Raw genomic sequence first — 27,897 nt, forward strand, 5'->3', positions numbered from 1 at the left:
TGTGATGTACAGGATTCTTTGGCAAAAATAATAATTATATTATCCTGGACCCAGCAAAATTTAAAATTTTTCATCTCCTTTATTATTTTTATGCAACAGTGATATTGTCAAAGAGTTGGGTGGGCGTTGAGGAAGAGCACAAAATTGAATGGCTTAACAAAAGTTTAGTATTACTATTTTCATTGAAATTTAGCATTCCAGACCTGATTGTTGTCATTAAAAAAAAAAAAATGCAGTCAGGCATGGTAGCATATGCTATTAAACCAGTACTTGGAAGGCAGAGACAAGCACATCTATGTGAATTGGAGGTCAGTCTGGTTTATATATTGAGTTGTCTATCAGAAGTACATAGTAAAAACCTGTGTCAAAAATTTATTGAATTTTGGTGACTTAAATAGTTTGAGTGTATAAATGTGCTACTCATCATTATTCTAAAAAGCATGTTTTTCGTTTACTGTAACCCTAAGATTCTTTATATTATTGATGCTTGTTGTGACTTGGCCTGTAACATGGTAATTAGAGTGCAATATTTATTGCTACTATTGGATTATGCTTTCCTCTTCTCCCTTGAGAATTATAGGAGTGTCAGAGTGTTTTTATACTCCCTACCCTCAAAAACAAAAAAGACAGTACTTCACTATGGTTGTCATCATTAATTACAGACACTTTAGTTTATAGCAGAGTTTAATGAGAACACTTCCCATTTCTAATTAAAAAAATGTCTATGGATGTTTTGTTTGCATATATGTTTATACACCATATATTCCTGGTGCCCAAGGAAGCAAGAAGGGAGCATCTGATCCCCTGGGACTGTAGTTATATACAGCTTTATATATATATATATATATATATATATATATATATATATATATATATATAAAATATAGTTATATAGTTTGTATATAGTTTATATATATATATAGTTATATATAGCTATAGTTATGTATAGCTTTGTGAAACACCATGTGAGTTTTGAGAATATGGGTCCTCTAGAAGGGCAAGGCAGGCAGTGCTTACTCATAACCATTGAGCCACCTCTCCTGCCCATCTAATGAGAATATTACCAAATATATAACTGTTCTTTGCGATAAACATGTCACTGTAGGTAAACTTACAAAATTTTTTTCTCATTCACTTATACACCCTGTCTTTAAAATACATACACATTTTATGTTCATCCTGTGTCTACCCTTTCCTACAGCACATTCTAGAATACTGCATAAATCTAACAAGTTAAAAGATCTATATGTGATAAAGCACCAAGAGGTAACAATCTACTTAGTTCTGGTGTCCATGTTTGTTACTTTTCTTTATTGAACCTAAAATCCTTATATTCTGAGTTTTTTGTTTTGTGTTTTGTCTTTATGAGTTTATAGAGCCCTACCTGTCCTGGAGCTGTTTATGTAGACCATGCTGGCCTTGAACCTGAGACCCACCTACCTGTTTCCTCTTCCTCAGTGCTGGTATTAAAGGTGTGTGCTACCACACCTGACTTGTTTTGTTTTTTAATTTTGTATGTGAGTGTGGGTGCTTTGCCTGTGTATATTTGTGCAGCGGATGCCAGAATCTGGAGGTACAGACAGTCATTAGCTACCGTGTGGATGCTGGAAATTGAACCAGAGACATATAGAAGAGCAGCTGTTGAACCATTTTTCCAACCTTGAATTTCTTTTCTTTTTCAGATTTAGCTTAGTGCATATATGTTACTGAACATATAAAGATAAAATTCATATTCTGAAGTCTTTGATTTATAATTTAGTTTGCAAAACTGGCTTCTTTTTTTGTTTACATAAAACCTAGCCAACATATCTGTAAAGGTGGTAGAAACTTTTTGTGATGTAGTGTTTGAAAAGTCATTTGTTTCATATATCTGAAATACTGAAAAGTATTACATTTTTTTTAATAAATAGATACAGATGCTGTTATGCTATGGCTGTTTATTTTTTGCTACCAGTGAATATCTGAAAAAATAATAAACCATCAAACAAAACCAACTATGATTGGTATAGGCTATAATAAATAAAGATCATAGAATTTTAGAAACATTACAAAATGCTATTTTGGTTCCAAAATATATATTTATATTAGGTATAGTTTTATATTACTTAGAATTATAAAAGTATAGCAGTACATGAGATTTTTTTAATTTAACATATTGCATATGATTTGCAATTATAAAAACATTTATTTTAGCTCTTTTCTACAGCAATATATGAATGGAAAGTAAAGTACTATTTGAATCTTCAGGGCACTCTAAAGAAAGTAAAACAAAGGTGAGAGAGATGTCTGAGCTGTTAAAATGCTCAACTCACAATCAAAATGTTAAGGCAGACAAGTACCCAGACCTGACAAAGCTGGATATACAGTAGTAGAATCAAGATTTGGTTAGAAGATATTAGGGAATGTTTTAGCATTAATTTTAGTTTAGGGATAAAGACTGACATGAAATTTAAATCTCTTCACTGCATAAAAGGAGAGATGAAGGTTGTAATTAATTTGGAATCAAGATTGTATTAGTCATATCAAATTACTAAGCCACTTATACACTACTTTCTTAGGGCTTTGAAACAAACATTTTAAAAATTAAACTATGATTAAGTTCCCATATGTAAATTGAAAGTTTACGTAACAAATTTGTACCCCCTGATCTGGATTTTTTTCCTTTGCTAGGAGTTGGAGGTTTGGCTTTTATTCCTACTAGTTAATGTGATTTTTATTTTAATGTAGCGCATGTAGACATTTTGAAACTATTAAGAGAACTTTAATATAGCACCTCTTAAGATGTGTGACTGTCTGAAGGAGAGATAGGATAGGTTGTATGTATTTTACTCTTTTTTAAATTTATTTTTGTTTATTTTATGTGCATTGGTATTTTGCCTGTATGGGTGTATATGTGAAAAGTGTCAGATCTTGGAGTTACAGACAGTTGTGAGTTGCCATTTGGCACCGGGATTTGAACCCATGTCCTCTGGAAGAGCAGTCAGTGACCTTAACTGCTGAGCCGTCTTTCCAGTCCTGTGCGTTTTACTCCTTTTTTATGTTTGTGGAAATTAACACCCAGGCATGTAATACAACTTAGCTAATTAGTACAAAGTTTCTTTTTTTCTTTTTTATTTTTTTGGTTTGCAAATCTTTTATTGAGCATTATTTATTTATTTATTACAATTTATTCACTTTGTATCCCAGCTGTAGCCCATCCCTGGTCCCCTCCCACCCCCACCCTTCCTCCTTTGTCTCACCCAGTCCATGCTCTTCCCCAGTCCATGGATAGGGGAGGTCCTCTTTCCATCTGACTCTAGCCTATCAGGTCTCATCAAGACTGGCTGCATTGTCTTCCTCTGTGGCCTGGTAAGATTGCTCCCCATTAAGGGGAGGTGATCAGAAAGCCAGCCACTGAGTTCATGTCAGAGACAGTCCCTGTTCCCATTATTAGGGAACTCACTTGGATACTGAGCTGCCATGGGCTGCATCTGTGCAGGGGTTCTAGGTAATCTCAGAGTATCTATCCTAATCTGCAAATATGATTACCTTTATGCTCTTTGCATGCTTTTAGACAACATACATTGAAACATTCAACATTCTTATCTTGTAGAATCATCCCTGACTTTTGAAGAAGAAGAAAAAAAAGCATTTAACTAGATACTTGCAGTTCTGCTATTGTCCTAGAGAGAGTACAGAATTTGACATGTAGAAGAACCAATTGAGTGTGGGTTGCTTATGGTTTTGTTTCTGTGTCTAAAGAAAACACAAATTTCCTAATTTGTACCCTGAAAAAGTTTAGAGCTAAGCATAGTGTTTAAAGGTAGCATGTATGGGGCTCTGGGTTTGGGCTCCACACACCCACGCAAAGAGAGTATAACTTCAAAAGAGTGTTGTCAACAAGTTCCTGGGGCAGTATTTTAGCTAAATGATACATTGATGTGTGGAGAGTCTGATAGCTATAGGTGGGGCACCTTCCGCTCTGATTTGTACACTAAAGCAAATATTACACTGTAGTGGCATTGACCAGTTATGTCATGATTCTGCATTGTTAAACCACAGCATTGTTTTTTCTCTCAACATCAATAAATGGATTTCCTTTTTGTTATGAAGTTCTTATTACCAAAATAAACCAAAATTATTTTACTTTAGCTTTTTGTATTCACGTACTTATAGATTTTTAGTGATTAGTCCCATGAAATACATGTAATTTTCCAGGTTTGGTTTTTAATTTTGTTTTGGCTTAATTATCAATCCAGTTCTTGGCTATGTGATCCAAGCTGCTGGCCTTTAACTTGTAGCCTTTTCTTATGTTCCTCACTTCCGGGATTATAGGCAGGCTCTCCCATACCTGGTCATTTTTTAAACTGAGAAATTAATATGATTAAGTGACATCAGATATTGCTATAATTGAAAAATTAATATGATTCTTTTTTGCATCAAATACTTCTATTCTTGTATTTAAATATTTTACTATATAGTATTTATCTTGATATTATAAGACTGTTTCTTTAAAAGCCCTGAAATAGAAACATGTTCTGTTAAAGTTTAAAAAATGATGCAGAGTAGTAGGAGTTATTACATATTTATTTATTTATTTATTTATTTTCTTGATCTTTTTTTTTTTTTTGTCTTTCAGAAACTGGAAGTGATTTTTCCATGTTTGAAGCTTTACGGGATACTATTTATTCTGAAGTGGCTACATTAATTTCTCAGAATGAGTCTCGTCCACATTTTCTTATTGAACTTTTCCATGAGCTGCAGCTGCTTAATACAGACTACTTGAGACAGAGAGCTTTATATGCATTGCAGGTATCTATCTGTACCTCATAGGCTTCTGCCGGCTTACTCCATTCTTACATGTGCTTGCTTTCTCAAGGGAAGCACATCCCCATTCTCTATATATATTATGATTTTCTGGGTTTTGCAACATTTTATTTAAAACTTCTTTTATAGCTTCAGTATGTTTTAGGTTATCTTTCCACACATTTTTTGTGTGTGTTTTTTTTTTTTAATATTCTTTGCTTGATATTTAATCTATGAAAAGTATTTTTCCTTCCATCTGCCTCTGCTTTTAAGTTGTAACATAAATTTGGAATGAAGCATATATATGTTGTATAGAAATGACTTTATTTCATTATTTAGGATATCGTGTCCAGACATATTTCTGAAAGTGATGAAAAAGATGGAGAAAATGTAAAATCTGTGAATTCTGGCACTTGGGTAGCATCAAACTCAGAACTTACTCCAAGTGAGAGCCTTGCTACTACGGATGATGTAAGCCAATATAATAGGTTAAATGTGGACACACTTTCAATGTATAAGAAACAAAAGTTGAACTTATTGTCAGATTGTGGATATAGCTAATATAGTTGATATTGAGCTCTAAAAAATGATAAATTATGAAGCCTGCCATACCTACATACATCTTTAATAGGTATTTAATATGTCTTTGTTATTCAGAACATTTAGTAGATGAAATAGAAGTCAAATCAGAGAAGCTATAAATATATAAGTGCAAAATAAATCAAGTATTTGTGTAAAAGAAAAACCTGGACAAAAGAAAATCAGCCAGGAGAAATGTAATTTGATGTATTCTACTTAGAACAAATATCTGAATAAAGTATAAAGAATATGGAAAACTGATAGGATACTTTTATATGCTAGATATTTGAGAATGACCTCTTACAGGTTCAGACATTGATTATGATTCTTGTATAACAAATACTTTGTTAAAAATAACTCAAGCAACTGAAAGAATAGGGTAAGGAGCTAGCAGGTAACTGCTTATAGATTAAGAGTTGGAATAATGTTATTTTAACAGTAGAATGTTAACACAATGTTTTCTGAAGATGGTATTTCTCTAAATGAATATTTTGTCTATGTTTTAGGTAAAAATAATCTGCTAAGAAACTATTGAGGATTTTCTCTTAAATTTTACTCTCAAACTCATGTTGAAGAGAGTACCTTCCTTTTTTAAAATTGTTCTCCACTATGCTTTAAATCTTATGCTACTATAAAACAAACCTGTGTCTAAAAATTACATAGTTTATATTTTGTTATGTTTGTACACACATAGTGCATGTATGTGTGTTATAATATGTGCATGAATGTGTGTATGTGTAGTATGTACTATATCTGTTTGTGCAACTGTGTATGGAGGCCAGAAGTTGATGTGGAGTGTCTTCCTTGATTGCTCATGACATAATATTTTGAGATATCTCTCATTTAACATGGTGCTTGCTCAGTCTGTGGGTTGCAATGTGGATGGCCGCCACCCTCATAACATCATAGACGACATCAATAGTGGTGCGGTGGAGTGCCCAGCTAGTTAAGAAGCAACAAGAGTATTTAAAATAAAGAACCATCTGATAAAAATTAAAAAAAAACATGGTGCTTGCTGATTACTGGATATTGTGATAACTTGGGAAAGACTCAGTCCCATAGTTTTCATCTTTATAATGTAAAATTTAAATTACGAAGTGAGTACTTGTTACAGTTAACTGAAAATGATATGTTCCTTTTCGCAGGAAATGAGAAATGACTTAACTATCTATATTTATTTTTTGGTGAAGAGGAAGGAATTACTAGATAATAGTAAACGTTATTGGACAATTTATTTTTTATTTGATTTTTTTGTTTTTTTTTGAAGAGAGGGTCTCACTTTATAGCTTTTTATAACTTATGTAGATCAAGCTGGCCTTGAACTCAATGAGATTTGTCTGTGTCTGTCTCCTAAGTCCCGAGACTAAAGCTCCCATATCTAGCTAATGCTCTTTATCTTTGTTTTGTTTTGTGTTTTGTTTTTGAGACTGGGTTTCTCTGTGTAGCTTTGGCTGTCCTTGACTCTGTAGACCAGGGTAGCTCAGGGATGGCCTGCCTCTACCTCTCTGAGTGCTGGGATTAAAGGTGTGTGCCACCAGGCCCAGCTATAGCCTTTATCTTTAGAGAAGCTGATTATGTAAGTGTATCCATTTGTCCAAACTCATCAAATGAGACACTTAAAATGGGTACATTATTCTGTGTTAATTGTACCAGTAAGATACAATTTCATAAAATTATGAATGTTATGTTTTTTCTTCACATATGACATTCAGTAAGAATCTAGAGATGAAGTGCCGAATGTACAGTTAATTTAAAATGTTAACTATCAATATATAGTTTTTAATGAAAGTTGGCTTCTTTTTATTTAGCATAAAAGTTTTTCAAGATTATTTAATACTTTAATGTTTGTATGGCTCTTTAATAACTTCGGTTATATTGTGGACTTTGGGTAGAATACTCATGCGTCTTTTTTAGTGTCCTTTTTAGATACATAGTTTCATACAAATAACAGTTTCCCTCTTAGATCTTTAATATTTATGAAATTCTTAGGAGAATATTTAGTGGTTGTTTATTTAACTTAGGAAACTTTTGAGAAGAACTTTGAAAGAGAAACACATAAAATAAGTGAACAAAATGATGCTGACAATGTGAGTGTCATGTCTGTGTCTTCCAACTTTGAGCCTTTTGCAACAGATGATCTAGGTAAGTAGAGCTCTCTTAATCCTCAAGGCTTTAAGATGATATCTTGGCCAAGTTGATTGAATAGGGAAATAACTAGGATGAACACATACACACCTATTATTCCAAATTCATGACTCTTTTGTTGATTCTTTGACCTGAGGCAAATCATCTACTTTCTATAGCTATGCAAATGCCGACAAAGTAGGAATTTTATCTAATTTGCTATGTTCTTGGGAAAAACATAGACCTTCAAATATAAATAATAAGGTTTTCTTAATTGAACTTTTTTTTTTCTTTTTAAGGAGAAAGGCTATCTTCTTAGCTATCCAGATGTACTTTCAACTAAAATGAAAAGTTAAAATAGTTTGAGGTAAAAACTCAAACTCTGTAGTAATGCCTTTACTTAAGTGATTTGCAGTCTGAGACAAGCTACTTATGTCATACCATTTAAGGATTTAAGGATTAAACAAATAATTGTGATGATGTACATGCCTCATTAGTACAGTAAATGGAAATTCCTTAAAAGCTAATTCTGGCCTTAAGAGATAGCTGCTTTTCCAGATGAACCTGAGTTTGGTGCCACACATCTATCAGGTGGCTTACTACTGCCTGTAACTCCAGCTTCAAGGGAACCAACACCCTCTCCTAGCTTCAGTCAGCTACCCACACACGTGTGTAAGCATTCACTTACACAGTCACATACATAGACATATGCATAAATATAAATAGGTCTTTTAAAAAGCTAATTTTCTTTATGTTCAGATTTTTATAATTTTGAGTATGTGATTTGCTTTTTACATATTCAAGAAGTATTTCTGTTCCAAATTCAGGTAACACTGTTATTCACTTGGATCAAGCATTAGCTAGAATGAGAGAATATGAACGCATGAAGACTGAGACTGAAAGTAACTCAAATATGAGATGTACTTGCAGGGTTATTGAGGATGAAGATGGTGTTGCTGCCGCTACCACAGCCACTACTTCCAAAGGTATGGTTTTAGAATCAGAAGTAATAATCGGAGTTGCAAATAAAAACTCTAAAGCTAGCCGGGCATAGCTATAATCCCAGAACTCAGGGGGCTGAAGCAGGAGGATTGTGAGTTTAAGCCAAGTTTTCACTACATTGCAAATTCAGGCCTAGTGTGACCTATATACTTGCCACCCTGTATTTAAGAAAAACAAAAAGTCCTTTTTAATATTAGTGCTTTTGTTAATGCTTTCTTTTATTATAAGAACTGCTAAAACTGTGTAGTTTTTCCGTTGTATTATTTAACAAACATTTTATAACATTCTATAAAATGTTATATAAATGTGTATATATCTATGTGCATAATGTCATTGGCTTTTGTTGATATATCATTTTTCTTAAAAAATAGAAACTCCCATGATTGAGAATCATAGTTCACCACAACCTGTAAGTGATGTTTCTGCCGTCCCCTGTCCTAGAATTGATACTCAGCAACTGGACCGCCAAATTAAAGCAATTATGAAAGAAGTCATTCCTTTCTTGAAGGTAAACAATTTTATAAAGTAAAGCAGCTTATATAATTACTAACAATGACCATATGAGGCTTACTTGTAAATAGTGCTGTTAAAGTGAACAGAGGGAAAAATGTGTAAGTAGAATATGGCTGCATGTGGTTGTCAATTTTAGTATTCAGGAGGCATAGAAAGGCAGATCTCTGAGTTTGAGGCCAACTTGGTATAGAGTGAGTTCTAGGCCAGTTGGAGAGGTGAATTTCTTTCTGAAAATGCACCCTATGTTTTCATCTAAAATAAGAATTTTAAAATTGCACTCAGCTTTTCATCTAAAGAAAGACTTTTAAAAAATTGGAAATGAAAACATAGTTTGCATTATAGCCAGGTGTGAAAAACTATAAAATGTATTGCCATCAAGCTCATTTTTACTTTTTTCCTGTTACTTTTTTTTTTAGTTTTTTTTTTTAATTCAATATATTCTGATCATTGTTTCTCTTCCCACATCTCCTAGACCCGCCCTGCCTCCACACCTCTCCACTCCATGCCTTTGTTTCTCTTTCTTTGGAAAACAGACAAACAAACTAGAATAGAACAAAACAAACAGAAAAAGCAATAAAGAAAAATCCCAAGAGGTTTACACACACACAAACACACACACACACACACACACACACACACACACACACACACATTGGGGGATGGGTTGTGGTGAGAGAGAAAACATAAAAATGAGAAACCAGAGTATATAAACAAAATACCAGTAAGGTTTAAAAAAATGCATTATAGACGTCTGTTAGACATACTTAATTTATAATGTCATTTAACTCAGATGTGTCTATTTTTTGTAAAGATCTGTCTTTGCTAAGAGTAGGATATTGATGTCACTCACTGTTGTTTTGGGTTTAATCTGCATCTGTACATCTAGCAGTGTTTTGTTAGTAGGGTTCACCTGTGTTTGGAGAGATAGCTCAGTGGTTAAGTGTACCCATATGTTGTTTCACAAGTACAATTCCAGGGGATGTGATGCTGTCTTCTGGCTTCAGAGACTAGCAACAAATGTGTTACACATCCATACCCTCAGACCCTAATGTGAGTGTCTGGTATCATACTCTTGGTATCATTTAGTTTGGCCACCTCTTTGTTAGTGTTACCTGGAGAAAGGGTAACAGAACCTGAATTAAATAGTTAAAAAAAATGAGAACCTTGAGATAACTTGTTAAAGATCTGCTCTAAACTGACCTGGAGATGCTGACCAGGCTCACATTTATTTCATAAGTCACATATAATTTTGGGTTTTTTGAGACAGTTTTGGTATATATAACCCAGGTTGTCCTAGAACTTATAACAATCCTCCTGCCTCACCCTCCAAAGTACCAGAATCACAGGCATGCCACCACACTTGTTTTCACTTGTTTTTATGGTACACTTAAAAAGCGACTTGCCTAGTGTCATTTGAAAAAAAAAAATTTAGGAAGATATTTCATAATATCTTCCTAAAAGATATTTTTAGTTGTTCATTTGGGTGCAAGTGTTGCTGGTAACAGCTGTTGGGACGACACCATACCATGGCAACTCATAAGAAAAAAAACTTTTATTTAGTTGAAGGCTTGCTTACAGTTCCATAAAGATAGTCCATTATTATGACAGGGAACACGATGGTAGGCATGGAAGAAATGGCAGTCATGTTGCTGGAGTAGTTGAGAGACCTGATTCATAGGCAGAGAGAGATTGGGCCTGGCATGGGCTTTTAAAAACTCAGAGCCCCATCCACAGAAACACTCTTCCTCCACCAAGGCTATGCTTCCTAAACCTTCGAATCCTATCAAAGAGTTGCACTCCCTGCTGACTAAACATTCAACACTGAGTCACTGGGGGCCATTCCTATTCAAACCACTACAGGTACGGTACGATAGAGAGGAAATTGGGTAGAAAATGGGTAAGATTTTTAAAGTAGTTGAAATTAACTAAACTACAAACAGGAAGATAAACAAATTGAAGAGTCACCATACATAATTCTCCTAAGTGCAGAAAGGAAGTGATGAAAACTATTAAAACAGGAAATTTATTTTATTGGTCATTTTCCTGGTATGTGGGTTAAAATCACAAACCTTTCAGTGTGTATACTATAGATATTGGCCACTCTTATGAATGACTGAATCTTCCAAATCTATCAGAAAAATGAAAAATTAATTTCAAATTGTGTAGATTAATTTTTTTTTAATAATAGCTAAGTTTATATCCTAACCTACTAGGATTTTTCTTAGGAGCACATGGATGAGGTGTGTTCTTCTCAACTTCTCACTTCAGTAAGACGTATGGTTTTGACCCTTACCCAACAAAATGATGAGAGCAAGGAATTTGTGAAGTTCTTTCATAAACAACTAGGAAGTATATTACAGGTAAGAGGTTTATGTGTTTTTTTTTGTGTGTATGTTACCTATATACCATTTGGTTAGGGCTCTGTTACCACTTTCTGATATTATAGAACTTAATTTAAAAATCTATCCTAAAAGTTTGGATGGCATTTTGATATCTCTTTACGGGCTGGAGAGATGTAGGTCCTGAGTTCAATTCACAGCAACCACATGGTGGCTCACAACCATCTATACCCTCTACTGCCCTCTTCTGGCATGTAGGTGCACATACAGATAGAGCAGTAATATACATAAAATAAATAAATAAAATCTTAATAAAATTATAACAGGACTTTTTGTGTTTTCATTTAACATGGCCATCTCTAAGGCCTATCTTACTTTAAGTAAAATTTTATTGGTTTGAAGGGGCTGAAGAGATGGTTCAGCTATTAAGAGCGCAGGCTGCTATGAGGTCCCTCACGTACCATCTTATGTTGATCCAAGAACTCTGTTCTTACACCTTTTGGGGCTTGAAAGGATAATCTTTAGGGAAGTGGATGGTCAGGCAAAAAACCAACTTCTTGTTAAGGACAGTCATTAGTCATCACCCACAGGGCCCACAGGATACTGAGCAAAAGATCCCTCTGTAAGTCAGTCAAGTTCCTTCTGGATCCCTTTCAGCACCATGCTCCTGCTGGTCAGACCCTATTGGTCTCGTGGAGCTGCCTCTCAAACTGACTTTTAAATGTAGTACTGTCACTGTGCCTGTTGGCTAATTTAAAATCTGGATTAGGTGCTGATTTTCTTCACAATAATTTTCAATTTTGTTAGTATTTAAGACAAAAGCACAAATTTAGTAATAATCTCAAAATTGTTCTGACTTTTGTCATAAAATAGAAAGATTATAAATACGGAATTCTTTTTTTTTTTAAAGAATCTTTAGTAAATATCTAAAGTATTAAAAATACTTAAGTTAAATAACTTATGAATTTCTATAATTTAGCTAGCTAGCTTATTCCAAGAGAAATAAATAGCTGTGTTTAAATATGGTTAAAAGAAAAATTAAGCATAACTCGTACTTTTAATCAATGTTTGTTCAACCCTTCTAAGAAAATTTGAGTACTTTCATTTCCTTCCTGATTTTTTTTCCACAGGGTTGAATTTTTGAAGAACAAAATCTAAAAAAATTATATATTACCTAGAATCTTTTCTCTCTTCTCCCTTCTCTTTTCACTCCCTCCAACTCTATTTTGTGAGCTTCTAATTTTAAAGTATTTACTTCTAATCTTTCCTTCTGAGAGCTGTTCAGAAATTTTGTGCTTCGAGTCTTTTAGCATACATGCTCTTTTTGTTGTTTCTAGACAGGGTTTCTCTGTATAGCTCTTGCTGTCCTGAAACTAGTTCAGCTCCACCTGCCTTTGCCTCCTGTGGTTGTGTAGGTAGTGTTTTTGTGTCATTTTCTTTCTTTTTTTTTTCATTTAATTGTTTTTATTTTTATTAATTACAGTTTATTCACTTTGTATCCCAGGGGTAGCACCCTCTCTCCTCCCCTCCCAATCCCACCCTCCCTCTTCCCTACCTGTGTCTCTCTTCCAGTCCACTGAAAAGGGAGATCCTCCTCCCCTTCCCTCTGACTCTAGTCTGTCAGGTCTCATCAGGAGTGGCTGCATTGTCTTCTTCTGTGGCCTGGTAAGGCTGCTCCCCCCTCAGGGGGAGGTGATCAAAGAGCAGGCCAGTCAGTTCATGTCAGAGAGAGTCCCTATCCCCATTACTATGGAACCCACTTCGATACTGAACTGCCATTGGCTACCTCTGTGCAGGGGTTTCAGGCCATTTCTATGAGTGGTCCTTAGCTGGAGTATCAGTTTCAGAAAAGACCCTTGTCCCCAGAATTTTAGGATCTGTTGCTGTCCCTTGTGGAGCTCCTGTTCTCTCAAGGTCTTACTATCTCCACTTTCATAAGATTCCCTGTCCTCTGCCCAAAATTTGACTGAGTCTCAACATCTGCCTTCATACCCTGCAGGTAGAGCCTTTCAGAGGCCCTCTGTGGTAGGCTGCTGTCCTGTTCCCTGTTTTCTCCCTCCTCTGATGTCCATCCTTTTTGCCTTTTTGAATGGGGATTAAGCATCTTAGCCAGAGTCCTCCTTCCTGATTAGCTTCCTTAGGTGTACAGATTTTATTTTGTTTTATCTTATATGTCTAGTATCCACTTATGAGTGAGTATATACCCTGTGTGTCTTTCTGCTTCAGTGTCATTTTCTTTTAGAGGGGTGAGTAATGTCATAGTTACCTTTTCTTTAAGTTCACCTAGCCCATATTTTTGCAAGAAAGAGAAAGGGAAGTCCTTTATATAAACTAGCATATTTGTTCATTTGATGATGCTGAATTTCAACTTGAATAGAACTAATGCTTACTTGAAAACTTACTCTGAAGAAAATTTTAAATGAAAATGACTGGTTGGTTAATGTAAAGAAAGAAACTAAAAATAATTGGCACCATGTAGATGAGGAGGACTATTTATCTTCACAAAGTATTTAATGACATTACTGTAGTGCATAGGTTGCCCTTAAATGTACTCTATATGAACTTTTGGGGGATTAGTAGTCTGTTTGGCTTGTTTGTGCCTAAGGGTTGTATTAATAACATACTGTATTTATAGATGACTGTATGTTTGATTCCTCTCCAGGTGTGTACTCTAAGTGGGGCTAGCAACGTGCCGGCTTTGTAATAAGAATATAGTAATCTGTCTTTATATAACCATGCCTATTAAAATTTTCTAGTGCTTTAAAAATATTAGGACAACAGTGCTAGGCATGGCATGCTAATGACCCCAGAAGGTCTCATCCATACACAAAGAACTAACACCAAGTGGATAGTCCTGAGACCATAAATACAAGTAATATTATACAGCTTGAGCAGGTTCTACATTTATGTACATACATATATATGTGTGTGTGTATATATATATATATACATGTATTTATGCATATGTGTATATATGTACCTACATATGCATTTATGTATATGTCTTATTTAGCATTTCTATTGCTGCAGTGAAACACCATGACCCAAGCAAGTTGGGGAGAAAAGGGTTTATTTGGCTTATTTGGCTTACACTTCCATATTGCTCTCCATTATTGAAGGAAGTCAGGATATGAACTCAAACAGGGCAGGAACTTGGAGGCAGGTACTGATGCAGAGGAGTGCTGCTTACTATCTTGTTTCACATGGCTTGCTCAGCCTGTTTTCTTACATAACTGAGGACCACCAGCCCAGAGATGGTACCACCCCCATTGGGCTGGGCCCTCCCCAATTGTTGATCATTAATTGAGAAAATGCTTGATACTGGATCTCATAGAGGCATTTCTTCAAGTGGGGTTCCTTCTTCTCTGATGACTCTAGCTTGTGGACACCTCCCCTATACATTATGTAACAATAATTAATGAAAAAAGGTGAAAGAGAGCAAGGAGGGATATATGAGAGTGTTTGGAGGGAGGAAAAGGAAGAAAGATAAATAATTATATTAAAAACTCCAAGATTTATTTCTAGTATAAAATATTAGGAATACTGATTTTCCCTAGGTAAGTATTATAATTTAACCCTTTAAATCACCTACATTGTTTTATCCAGAATTGTTGTTTACTATGATCCTAAAATTACTTGTTTTACCTTTAAATAGGATTCATTAGCAAAATTTGCAGGCAGAAAACTGAAAGACTGTGGAGAAGATCTTCTTGTGGAGATATCTGAAGTGCTGTTTAATGAATTGGCTTTCTTTAAGCTCATGCAAGATTTGGATAATAATAGTATAGCTGTTAAACAGAGATGCAAAAGGAAAATCGAAGCAGCTGGAGTGATACAGTCTTATGCAAAAGAGGTAACTGTTACTTTGCTTTTAAGAATAGCAAAAGTACACTAAGTGGAGTGGTAATGTAAGCTGGTGATACAGGTTGGGAATAGGGTATTTGCCTGCCATACATGTAGGTCCTGAACCAAGAAATGCCAAAGAAAGTGGTGTGTTAAAAAGAGTATAGGAAGTGAGGTCATAGGGATGTTTGAGAAAACTTTATATGGTCATTTTATTCTAAACATTGTGGAAAAGTCTGAAATAGAATAACATGATTTCATATAAAGTTTAAAATAATGTTCTAGATAACATTAAGTGGGGACTATAGTAGAGTAGAAATAGAATTGGGAAGACCAGTTATAAGATTGCTGTTATTTTCCAGATGAGAAATTATAAGGGAGCTAGAGTTGTGGGTTAGAAGTTAAGAGTGCTTACTGATCTTGCAGACGACCTGGGTTCAGTTCCCAGCACACACATGGCTCAAAACTATCTATAACTCTAGTTCTAGGGGATCTTATATCCTCTTCTGGCCTCCGCACGCACCAGGCATGTGGTATGCATACATAAATGGAGGCAAAACTTTCATACAGTTGGGTGGAGTGATGCATGCCATTAATCCCAGCACTTGGGGAGTAGAGGTAGGAGTACCTCTGCAGGTTCAAGGCCAGCCTGGTTTACATAGTTCTAGAATGGGCATGACTACATCAAGAGACCCTGTCTCAAAAAATTCCAAACAAACCTTTATACAAAATTTTAAAAAATCTTTGAAAGAAAAAAAGTTAAGTTGGGCCAGGGAGATGGCTTAGTGGGCAGTGGACTTGGATTAAGCCTGAGAACCCATGTTCAAATCTCTAGAACCCATGTCAAAACACAGGCATAGTTGTGTGTATCTGTAACCAGTATGTTACAGTATATCATTATCTGTATGAGTGCTTCTATAGCAGGATAAGAAGTAGAGACAGGAGAATCCTTGGAGGCTTGACAGCCAACTTGTCTAAGTCTACAGCAGCAAACAACAAAAGTTAGATCATCGCAAGTTAGACAGGGACTAGTATGTGAGGCTTTCCTCTGATCTCCACAGGTGCACACAGTACACATGTGCCTTTTTTTTTTTTTTCTTTTTTGGAAAGACATACATTAAGAGGATAATAAGGGGAATGTGATAAACTACATATGTGTAAAACTGAGAAATAATAAATTTTAAATGATACGCCAAGGTCTTAGATTGGTGTGCATCAAAAATTATTTTGACAGTTGAATCAGTAACTTCAGTGATTTAGATGTGATTAATGACAAGTATCTGACTTACTGGTTTATTTATTGAGATTAGAAAAACTATTACAAATTACAAAAGTATTCTTGATGAATTCTTCTTAATTGATTTACCATTAGGCCAAAAGGATTCTTGAAGGAGATCATGGCTCACCTGCTGGAGAAATTGATGATGAAGATAAAGTATGTGCTAATTTGTGTCTATAAATAATGCTTTTAGAACAAAACAGTTTTTAAGCTTTTATTGTAAAGTTTTTTTACAATTAAAGTATGTAGTTAAATGTTCTTCTGACAAACCATGTTTTTTCATTTAAGACAAACTAGAATGTCAGAAGTAATTATATTACACAGAGAGACTGTTACTGCTATGAAAGTTTACCATGTATACCTTTTTAAGTACTCTGAGAAGTTAATTATTTATATTGCTTTACAGGACAAGGATGAGACTGAAATTGTTAAGCAGACTCAGGCTTCAGAGGTCTATGATGCCAAAGTTCCCAAAAATGTAAGATCTGATGTTTCTGATCAAGAGGAAGATGAAGAAAGTGAAAGGTGTCCAGTGTCTATTAGTAAGTTTAAAGGCTTTGAGACAAATACATACATTTTCTATAGGTCATTTAGAGTTTGTAGGAGCGCAGAGAGTATTGTGTAAAACCCTGGGTTTGAATCCTAGTATCAATTTGACTGAATGATCGCTGTGACCTGACTAAATTATCTTGCCATTCCACACCAGTTTCTAGAATGTGCTGATTTGAATACTTCAGATACAGTCTATAAAGTACCTGTGCCACTCAGTAATAGACGGTAACCATTACTAAGATTAATGGGTAGATGTGGTGATGTTTGACAGTAGGAGACTGAGGTAGTAGTGTAATTTAAGTCCAGGAGTTAGTGCCAGTAACACAGTGAGACTCATCTACACACACATACCAGGAGTTAGTGCCAGCAACACAGTGAGACTCATCTACACACACCCTATCTTGAAGATTAATTTGTGAGCTGACTAAAACTTGTGTGTAATCAACTTAGATCTATCTAAAGCTGAAAGTCAGGCTTTAACTAATTATGGAAGTGGAGAAGATGAGAATGAGGATGAAGAAATGGAAGACTTTGAAGAGAGTCCTGTGGATGTCCAGACTTCACTTCAGGCTAACACTGAAACTACAGAAGAAAATGAACACGACAGTCAGGTATTATGTTACAAACCAGTATGCCTTCCACCAGGCCTATTTTAATTGCTGAAAACAAGAGCCTTCTGTTATTCATGTTATCTTCATGAATAAAAAGTATTTATTAAAAAATATATTTAGATTTGAAACATTCCAGGCATGTGGCACATGTCTTTAATCCCAGCACTCTGGGAGCAGAAGTGGTTAGATAAGACTAGGCAGAGCTATATAAGGAGACCCTGTCTCAAAAGCAAAAAAAAAAAAAAAAAAAAGAAGCACTGGTTCACTGGTTTTATTTTTTATTCAGTAATCTTTAAAACACTTTATCTTTTTGGAACAAGTTATCAAACTATAAGATACTTTAAAGATCTGAATTTTTAATTAAAGTTTTCAAATCTTTTTTTTCCCTGACTTTATGTGATCTAGCCCAAGAGGCTATACCTGATACAGTTTCTTCTGCTGTTTACTTCCTGGTTTGTGAGTGAACCTGTGTGTGTGTATGTGTGCATGCAGACATGTGTGCACACACATGCCTGGCTCCCTGTGTTTTGGTTAAATATGCTTCATTTTTAGACTTAGCCAAACTATATAAATACTTCCAGCTGCTGAACCAAGTAAATATTGTTAATTGTAGTCCTTGTAAATCTTGTACTTGATAAGTAATTGTACTCAATTGCACAATATATTTCAAATATTCTTTGAACATGTACATAACCTAGTATTCTCTACCTGTAGTAGCTATCTACATAAGCCTCTCCACAGAAATTCGTACATGAACTAAATGATTTTTTTCCTTCCTTTTTCCCCTTCTTAAGTGTTATCCCTTTCTGCTGCATTCTAAATTTGTCTATTCTTTAGACCTGGAGTAGTTACCAACCTAAGAATGCCTTTTCTTCCATTATCTTCATCAGGCCTCTGTTTTTGGAATCTAGTCCTTTGTTTTTTTCATTTGTGGTTTGTGCCTCACATCAGGGGTAATATATCTTCTATTAACTGAGAAAGAATGCATAAAAGGTTAATATTTTTTAGACATTACATGTCAGAAATAAGATCTTGAGTATTGAAGATATTTTCTTTTGATATTGATCATACTGCTTCATCGTCTTGGTTACAGTGCTGTCTTACAAATGTCCTGTGATCTCTTCATTTTAATCCTTTGTGTGTACCTTTGTCCTGTTGCCCACACTAAAAGCTTTCCACATGCCCCCCCCAAAAAAAAATTTGGAATTTTCCGGTTTTGTTGATTACCTTTCTGTTTGGCTGAGTATTTATTTAGTTTTGTTGTTGTTTATAGTCTTTTCTTATATCTGTTAAATTTTCTTCATTTGCTACCATTTTCTCTTTTTCCTGTGGAAATTATGTATTGTAAGATACTGTTAGCACCTGGTTGATCACCTCATTTTTCCTCACTGTTACTTTATCATTTGCTTTACTTTCTGGAATACACCCCAGGTCTTAATGCTTGTCTTACTTGAATTTTCCTATCTACTGTATCTAATACCTTTAACATTTTCTCTGATTATTACTTTTTTTGATAGCATCATGTATTCTCTTCCTGAAAGCTTTTAGATACCTATCTGCTGAACCTTTAATAATATATATATAGTATATTTAGATATAATATCTATATGTGATATGTACATACACTTTGTATGTGTGAGATATACAACTCACATACACTATTTTGAAATAAAAATGGCTTGGGTTCTTTAGAATTTCTTGTAAGACATTTTTATAGACAGCTCCCTTTCTGATAGATATCAGTCTGTGTTGGTAATTTCCTTGGAGTGGTTTCTTAAAAAAAGGTTCTCCATTCTACACCCTGGTTCTTAGAAGTTTTGTTGCTGGTATTCTTTAGCTAAATGGATGGCTAAGTATTCCATAATTATGTAGATTTACACTAAACTCTTATTTTCAGTATGATTTTTTTTTTACCATTTGCTTATTTATGCATTTTTTATTCTACCTCCCTCTGTATGAAGCTAATTCAGTTTTCTAAAATGTAATCTACCTCCCACCCTTTCTGTGATGCTAATTCAGTTCTCTAAAATGTAATTGTTCATTTTTTGTGAGGTTGAATGTAAAAACTAGAAGTTGACACTTCTTAAAAGACTAAAACTAGAAGCTGGGTGCAGTGGCTCATGACTGTGATCCCAGCACTCAGGGAGGCAGAGGCAGGTGGATCTCTGTGAGTCCAAGGCCAGCCTGGTTTTTACAAAGCTAGTCCAAGACAGCTAAGGCTACACAGAGCAACACTGTCTCAGAGAAAAAAACACACACACAAACAAACAAAAGACCAAAACTACCACCAGCATCACTCCTTGTAATCATTAACCCGTAACCTGCCATTATAGTCTTCCCAAGCATTAGGTGCTTCCTTCCTGGGATGAATCTCAGATTCTGTTTTTCCCTCTGCAACAAGCTCTTCACTTTGTTACAAATAAAGATATTCTTTAATTTTGAGATAAGGTCCTGAGAAAAGTAGTAAAAACTTGTGGGATCTGTTTTATTTTAGCCATTTAAATCGTTTTGCACTTGCCTAAGAAAGAAACTACTTTAGTTACTCATCTTTTAATTGTTAACTAATGCCTCCTTGAAACATTTTGAGAAGATACTGTTATATTTGCTATTTTATAGCCCTGAGGTTGGACAAAAACTGCGCAGTATTATGTTTTTCTATAAGGACCATATATTTTTAAAGTTTTGCTATTAAAACTGTTTTGTTTGTTTGTTTGTTTTTAGGTTCTGCAACATGACCTTGAAAATACATCAGAAAGCACAAATATACCATCAGACCAAGAACCAACTAGTAAGAGTAAGAAGTCTAAATACCCTAAATTTTAGATTCTTTATGTACTTAAAACTAAAAAAGTAGTTTTTAATTCTTAGCTAATGTAAGTGTAAAGGCACTTTGGACTTGATGTCTGTCTTTGTTCTGCTGGTGAATATTTTGTAAAAAACAAATTGTAAGAGAATGATGATTGGTTCATTTTTGTTGTTGGTAGGTTTTTTGAAACAGGGCCTATGTATTACAAGCTGGCCTTGAACTCATGTAGTTTGAAGGAAACTTTGATCTTCAGAACCTCCTGCCTCTACCTCTCAAGTCATTGAATTGCAGGTGCATGCAGCCATATTGTGCCTTCAACTGGCACGTATTTTCCATTTATTTGTTTATTTATTATGAGGCAGAGTCTCAACTTGTAGCTGTGGCTGGCTTATATAAATCAGAGTGGCCTCCAACTTTAAAAATCTTTCAGCTTCTGCTTTCTGCATTCTGGGTTTAAAGGCATGGGACCCTTGCCCAGGGCAATTATTTTCATTTTTAATTTTTTTTTAATCGTATGTATCTAAGTATGTGCATGTGTACCATGCGCATGTAGTGCCCTCAGAGGCCAGAAGAGGGCACTAGATCTTCTGGAACAGGCAATTGTGACCTTAATGTGGGTGCTGAGACTGAATTATAGTCCTTTGTAAAAGCAGCAAGTGTTTTTAACTGCTAAGCCATCTCTTCAGCAACTTCTCCTCCCGTTACATATATTTGACAAATACTTACCTGTACAGAAAATTTATCCACAGAGGTGTTTTAAGATACAAATGAGAGGGGAGTGTTTTGTTTTAGTTTATTTAAAAATATTATTCATTCTAGGGCTTTAGTCTTAAAAAAACTAATTCATTTCAAATCAGCTGCCCTTCAGGAATTTAAATTAAAATGTTCCTAGCTAAATCTGTTTGATTAACTTGGGAACCATGAGTAAGGAAAATCTAGATAGGGATCTTTTGTTTTGGTTCTTACATGTTGTGATTATTCTTCATTCATATATATGGTCCTTAGTGTTCTGGAGTAAAATTGTACAGATACTTCATTTCTCTAATGCTGAGACTTTGTTTTAATGGCAGATGATCAAGACAGCTCTCCTGTGAAACCTTGTTATCTCAATATCTTGGAAAATGAACAACCTTTAAATAGTGCTATCCATAAGGACTCACTCATTACTGCTGATTCATCTAAAGAGCCTGATCCTTTGCCATTAGCCTTGACTGCAAATGAGACCTTAGTGCCTAGAGTCAAAGAAGTTAAGTCTGCTCAGGAAACTCCCGAGAGCTCTCTGGCTGGCAGTCCTGATACTGAATCTCCAGTGTTAGTGAATGACTATGTATGTATGTTTACATTTCCACATATTTTTGCTTTTTCATTTCTGTATATATTTCATTTTCAAGAGTAACACATTAAACATATAAATCAAATTCCACTTTGTGCTTAGGTTTAGAACCTGTCAAAACATTTATTCTTTCTTAGTCACACTTTTCATAGTAAAGTGAATATAAATTGAATGATCATCTCAAAATCTGAAAGTTTTTATAATTTTGGAAACCAAAAAATTAGTTTTGGGTGATAACTTTTAAGAGAGTTCATGTTCATACCTGAAGTACTAATGATACGTGATAAATCAGTTAATCGTTTACACTATCCTTTTTTTTTTAACTTCTGATCTATTTGGGGCATTTTGAAATTCTTTGATATACCTAAAGTTTAATTGCGGGGTGTGACAGAAAACTGATTGACAGAATCATTATATATGGCAAATTGCATAACAGTGTATGTAATTACAGTTGTAAGAAGTATGTGAGTTTAGTTTTACCCTGAACTTTAATGTTATTTAAATTTTATAGAGAACAGGTTAGTTTGAGGATGTTTCAGCAGTGTATTTTTAATATAAAATTTCTTAGTAAAAATGAAAAAATTTGTAGCATAGTATTTGAACCTCAGCGGGTACAGTGTATCTCTCCCTTTTGTTGTTGTTTGGTTTGGTTTTCTGAATGAGCCTTGTTGATTGGGCCAGTCTGGAACTTGATCAGTAGACAGACTAGCCTGGAACTTCAGGTGTTCCTCCTGCCTCTTCGGCTTGAGTTCTGGGATTACAGGCCTAGCCTTTGGTTCAGTTTTTGAAAATTAAAATCAGTTTTGTTATTAAAGATGTTTTCATAGTTATGACTTACATATTGGCTAGAAAGGGAACTTAGAATGTTTAAAAAAACATCAATAGAAACCTCTGTTAAGCTGTTTTGTTTTCTAGCTGTAAAAATTACTTGATTTAATATTCAAACATTTCTGTAATGATTATGTGTATGTGTTCCTACATACACATATGTGTATGCGAATGCACAGTGTGTGTTCAAGAGCCCACAGAAGTCAAAAAAGGCATTGGATCTTCTGGAACTGGACTTGCAGGTGGGTGTGGAGCTGCCATGCTGGTGTTTAGAATGGTACCTGGGTCCTCTAAAAGAACAGCCCATGCCCTTAAACCCTGAGCCATTCTTCAGCCCCTTTCCAACATCTTACTGTATTTAATTAATTAGTTGAGAGAAAGTTGTATGCATATGCATGCATGCATGCATAAAGGTCAGAGGACAGCCTTCAGGAATTGTTCTCTCATCCACAATGTGGGTCTGGGGAGTTGAACTCAGGCTTGGCAGAAGATGCCTTAACCAGCTGAACTATCTTGCCAGCCCCTACCAAATTTATACTTTCTTGTTTGTCTTTGAGAGACATGGTCTGTCTGTATATTCCTGCTAGCTGGAGCTTGCTATATAGAGAAAAATGACCTTAAACTCTGATCTCTGTTTCTTTATTTGCCTCCTGAATGCTGGGATTAAAGTCATGTGCTACTACAGTAGCCCAGCTTGCCTTACCAGGAAATATTCTATCGATAATACCTCAAAATTAAGTTACAGGGTTTTTTGGTTTTTTTAGTTTGATTTTTAGGTAAAGATCCATTCTGAAATTTTTTTTTCACAAAACAGTGAAATGATCAGTTCTGTGATCTCTGAAGATTAATGACTGTATACAAGATGTCTGAGGCCTGGACAGATGGCTCACTCAGTAGTTAGAGCACTGGCTGTACTTCTAAAAGATCTGGGTTTAGTTCTCAGCATCCACATGGCAGCCCACAACTATCTTTAACTCTAGTTCCAGGACATCCAACACTCTCATACAGACATTCATGTACTTAAAAAATTTCCAGAAATTAAAAAAAGATGTTATCAAAGGGAGATACGCACCTGAAAAAGAGTATGAATGGTAATAATGGTGCAAAGGAGAAAGAACAACCTCAGGTTCCTTTCTACTTGAGTAGCTGATAGAAACATAATATTTTTAAAATTGCAAGGGATAATTAGGGAAAGAAGAGAATTCAAGTTTAAGAAAAAAAATTGAGGTGGTTACAAAGGTAAATTACTAAATTTATTGCTAGTATTTCTATATGAGCTTTAACAAACATGGTAAGTTGAAATGATTATATTTTGAATACAATTCTGATATATTCTCTGAACATAAACAGTAAGGGTTATTGAGGTAGCTCAGTAAAAGAGCTCTTGCCAAGCATATACAAGACCCTGGTTACAACCCTAGTATCACAAGAGACAGAGGGGGCGGGAGGGGGGGGGAGAAATAATTGTTGCTTAGTTATTTAGCTCCCAGTTGTAATTACTATCATTTATTCATTCAGCCTTTGTAAACATGTTTCTCAGTGGGGAACAAAAACAGTATGTTCACAGCTATAGCTATGTATCCTGTTCTATGGACTGTACATTTTTTAATTAGTCATATATATGAATATAAGAAGTCACTTTAATTCTTGGAACAAGTGATTCAGATTTTGATACAGAGGTAAATGATGTGCTCTTTAATTTTTTTATTTTTATTTTTCATTAAGTATTACTTATCTTACAGGAAGCAGAATCTGGTAACATAAGTCAAAAGTCTGATGAAGAAGACTTTGTGAAAGTTGAGGATTTGCCGCTCAAACTGACAGTCTATTCAGAGGTATCCAGCTCTCTTCAACTAAGCTTGCCTTTATAACTTATTGAGATGAAAAATTATATTTTTAATTTTTATTCTAAAGGCAGAGCTGAGGAAGAAAATGGTAGAAGAAGAACAGAAAAACCATTTATCTGGTGAAATTTGTGAAATGCAGACTGAAGAATTAGCTGGCAATTCTCAGATACTGAAAGAACCTGGTAAAAGTTACTAATTTTAATTTTGAATTGAAAAATCATGATCCTACCAGCTTAGTTTGGTTCTGAAAATGTACTATTACTTCTAGAAAATCTAAGCCTACTATTGGAAAAGGAGTCGTCTGTCAGTTAGTTCAGCTGTTTTAGTCTTTTCAAATTGTATCAGATTATGTTTTCCATTTTTAAAACCTTTAGTTTTAATAAAGTACTAGATGCAATGCTAACACTGATGTTTTATGATTTCTTAATGCTTAAAATTCACATAATGTCTTTTACCTCCCCTGTAAAATGTATATATTGAGATCCATTTTCCTCTTCTGTCATTGTTCACATTATTTTGGGGGTTTTACCTTTATTATTGTAAATATCTTTTAACTTTTTTTGTTGTTGTAGAAAGTAAAAAAAAAAAAAAAACTCCTATTCTTACATTATGAATTTTTATTCAGATAAGCACATATACTGTTTTTATAATTCTAATAGTTAGGCCTTATACTTGTTTCCCAAATATACATGTGTGTATATATGCTCTGAGTATTTCCTCTATCAATATCAAAGTTTCTTTTTGTTACTCTCTATCAGTAGTTAAAAATCATGTAATTTTTTTTTCTTGTTTTTCTGGAACTGGAGTGGTGATCAGAATATTAGATCAAATCCTTACCATTCAGCTCAGTTTTGCCTATTTGAGTACATGTCATCCTTAGCAGCTACAGTCAGTCCTAGTGTGCTAAGCTGCTGCTCTCTGTTTGTACAGCCTCATGTATTTAGGGCATTCAAGGAAATTGTTGGTATCTCTTCTGTTTGTTTGTTTGTTTGTTTTTCCTAGCTACTTTTCTTTTGTCTGCATTTAATCATTTTTATAGTTATTTTCTTTTTCTTCTAGTGGAGTTTTTTAGAGAGAAAATTTTTTCTCTATCTTCCATCATGAGAAACAAATCCTCATTCTGTGTTTTTTACCAGGAAATTTGAACTAAACTCACATTTTTTAAATTGTGATCTTGTATGTAAAGTAAGAACTTTTATGGCAGAAAATTTTAAAAGTAAATTTTAGCAAATATTAAAACACTAACCATTATTCTTCTTTTCAGAAACAGTGGGAGCCCAGAGTATATGAAATGTCTTCAGCGATTCATCTAACTCTCTTACATAGTCAGTACATATATTTAGGGGGAAAAAAAGACACTAAATAAACATTTGTTTTGATCTGTATAAAATGTAAATTAGTTTGACACTGCATTTTTGATGGTTGTGCTAGTTTCTGCCCATGGCAGTTTAAAACATCAGAATCTGAATCCTGGACAGATTCAAACTTTGACACACTGTGGGATTTTTCTTTTTATTATTGTTTTTCTTATGGTCTTGACCCCCACCCTTCATTGTAATGTTTGGTATGTTAACTTTAAAATGTAGTTTTAAATAAAGTTTGAACTTATCTGTAAAGTATGCTTTTGGGAAATTTTGTTGAATTCTCTGCAGCAAATTGCTGTTTTATGTAACTTAACACTATTCAGAGACAGCAGTGGTCAAGAATAGAGAAATACATTATTTATTCTAAAGCCCTGTCTTAGACCAGCCTTCCAGTAACATGGTGTTGCTGCTATTGGGTCTGATGCTCTGTAGTGAGCTCCTGGTCCAGGATAAGAACAAAGTCAGTTATAAAGGTAACTAAGAATCTGTGCAGTGGTCTTCAAACATGTCAGTAACCCAGATTGTGTACAGTTGAGATGTTTCAGTACATAGAACCTAACAAAATTGTCTATTAGATTAATATTTTCCAGAGTTGCCTCACTCTAAAAATTAAAAACAAGCTTTATATAAATGTAGGAAGTGTTTCTGTATAGACAACTAGCATTCTAATAAATTAAAAAAAAACTCAAGTAGGATAAATATAACTAAATTTATGTAAGAGAACATTAAGATTTTCAATCCTATCGACAAACATGCCTTTTGAGATGATAATTTAAAACCAAAGCCTAACAGTTGATTTTTGTGTGTTGTGTGTGAGCGAACCAAGTTCAAGTGTTAAGAAAGTCTCTGAGTTCTTTATTACCAAGTAAACCAGTTTTTAAAGTATTTTGCCTTCTTAGTCCGTCTATACTTACCACCTCCCTGATGTGGTATTATCTCAGAGCCAGATAACCATGAATAAGTCAGTCTTAAAAAAGTTTACCTGAAAAAGTAATAGTGAGAAGGACTAGTTGTAAATTCCAAGTATTCACTTAAAATTTTAAATAGTTGTTTAAAATACCCTAGAAGAACTTGTTTGGTATTCTTTTAAAATTCTCACTTGCAGCCGGGCAGTGGTGATGCATGCCTTTAATCCCAGTGCTCAGGAGGAAAAGGCAGGTGGATCTGTGAGTTTGAGGACAGCCAGGGCTACACAGAGAAACCCTGCCTCAAGAAAAACCAAATAAACAAACAAATAACTAAATAAATAGATGAAATTCTCACGTGCTTGGTATCTTAATATAAATGTCCAGTTATGGAATAACAAGTGATTTCCCTCTGAGGACTTTTATTGTGTTGTTACTTAATTTAAATAAGGAACATATATCTTGAACTCCATTAAAATTTATTTGGAAAATACCAATCCAGAATCAAGCATTCTTACCCACTTGGACTGACTTCAGGGACATTAGAACAATAATTTATATTATATGTACAAACAAGTAATGTACTTTCCAGACTCAAAGCAAGAAACTTCATTTTAATCCTCAAACCAAGCTTTACATATTGCAGTGCATTCTCCCTCCCTTGCCCTTTCTTTCTTTGCATGCATACAATGGAAGAAGTGTATGTAATGTTATCTATTACCATGTACCTATGAACTTTATCAAACTAGTTTATTTGACTTATATGTGCTATCTAGTCTGTTGTTTTCATATTTTAGTAGATAATTTAGTTTTAAAATACCTAGAGAACAGATAATGTGTGTAATATGGGTTTTTTTTTCTAGTAAGTATTACTCAAAAGTAAATTAAGTATTCCTGTTTGTCTTAATTTGTAAGTTAAAACTTTGGTTAGTGATAGAAAAAAATACAACTATGTAGTTAGAGATGCTACAATAATGAACTACTCAGACTGTGGAGGTACTCTGTATTTTGTAACATTTACTTTGGGTAAATGGTTTTTCACTGCTAATAAATGTATATCCTACATATAACTCTGAATTGCATTTTTATTTAAATTGACATATTCCTTGTACTTTAGTTTATTTCAGAATTGTGTCTTATTTGGCAGTTTTAATGTTAAAAAAAATCAGGCTGTGAATAATGATTCA

The 27,897-nt window shown here is 34.4% G+C and overlaps 2 protein-coding genes across 7 annotated transcripts in view; one reads left to right on the top strand and one right to left on the bottom strand.

Moving 5' to 3' along the window:
- Pcm1 (pericentriolar material 1) overlaps positions 1 to 27,780 on the top strand; it is a 91,564-nt gene extending 63,784 nt beyond the window's left edge. For all 6 annotated transcript variants that reach the window (XM_060381648.1, XM_060381647.1, XM_021653886.2 and 3 more), the window contains 15 exons: positions 4,619 to 4,791; positions 5,125 to 5,256; positions 7,386 to 7,506; positions 8,316 to 8,474; positions 8,862 to 8,998; positions 11,229 to 11,363; positions 14,998 to 15,195; positions 16,558 to 16,620; positions 16,871 to 17,006; positions 17,467 to 17,627; positions 20,349 to 20,421; positions 21,504 to 21,760; positions 24,337 to 24,429; positions 24,509 to 24,623; positions 25,706 to 27,780. In XM_060381648.1, the coding sequence (XP_060237631.1) occupies positions 4,619 to 4,791; positions 5,125 to 5,256; positions 7,386 to 7,506; positions 8,316 to 8,474; positions 8,862 to 8,998; positions 11,229 to 11,363; positions 14,998 to 15,195; positions 16,558 to 16,620; positions 16,871 to 17,006; positions 17,467 to 17,627; positions 20,349 to 20,421; positions 21,504 to 21,760; positions 24,337 to 24,429; positions 24,509 to 24,623; positions 25,706 to 25,731 (1,979 nt within the window). In that variant the 3' untranslated portion in view covers positions 25,732 to 27,780. The remainder of the gene's footprint in view (positions 1 to 4,618; positions 4,792 to 5,124; positions 5,257 to 7,385; positions 7,507 to 8,315; positions 8,475 to 8,861; positions 8,999 to 11,228; positions 11,364 to 14,997; positions 15,196 to 16,557; positions 16,621 to 16,870; positions 17,007 to 17,466; positions 17,628 to 20,348; positions 20,422 to 21,503; positions 21,761 to 24,336; positions 24,430 to 24,508; positions 24,624 to 25,705) is intronic.
- Asah1 (N-acylsphingosine amidohydrolase 1) overlaps positions 25,698 to 27,897 on the bottom strand; it is a 42,015-nt gene continuing 39,815 nt past the window's right edge. Inside the window, exon 14 of the mRNA XM_060381652.1 lies at positions 25,698 to 26,787. Within this exon, the coding sequence (XP_060237635.1) occupies positions 26,743 to 26,787 (45 nt within the window). The 3' untranslated portion in view covers positions 25,698 to 26,742. The remainder of the gene's footprint in view (positions 26,788 to 27,897) is intronic.

This window comes from Meriones unguiculatus, chromosome 4 (genome assembly GCF_030254825.1).
Source record: "Meriones unguiculatus strain TT.TT164.6M chromosome 4, Bangor_MerUng_6.1, whole genome shotgun sequence".
In the NCBI taxonomy this organism is placed as follows: domain Eukaryota; kingdom Metazoa; phylum Chordata; class Mammalia; order Rodentia; family Muridae; genus Meriones; species Meriones unguiculatus.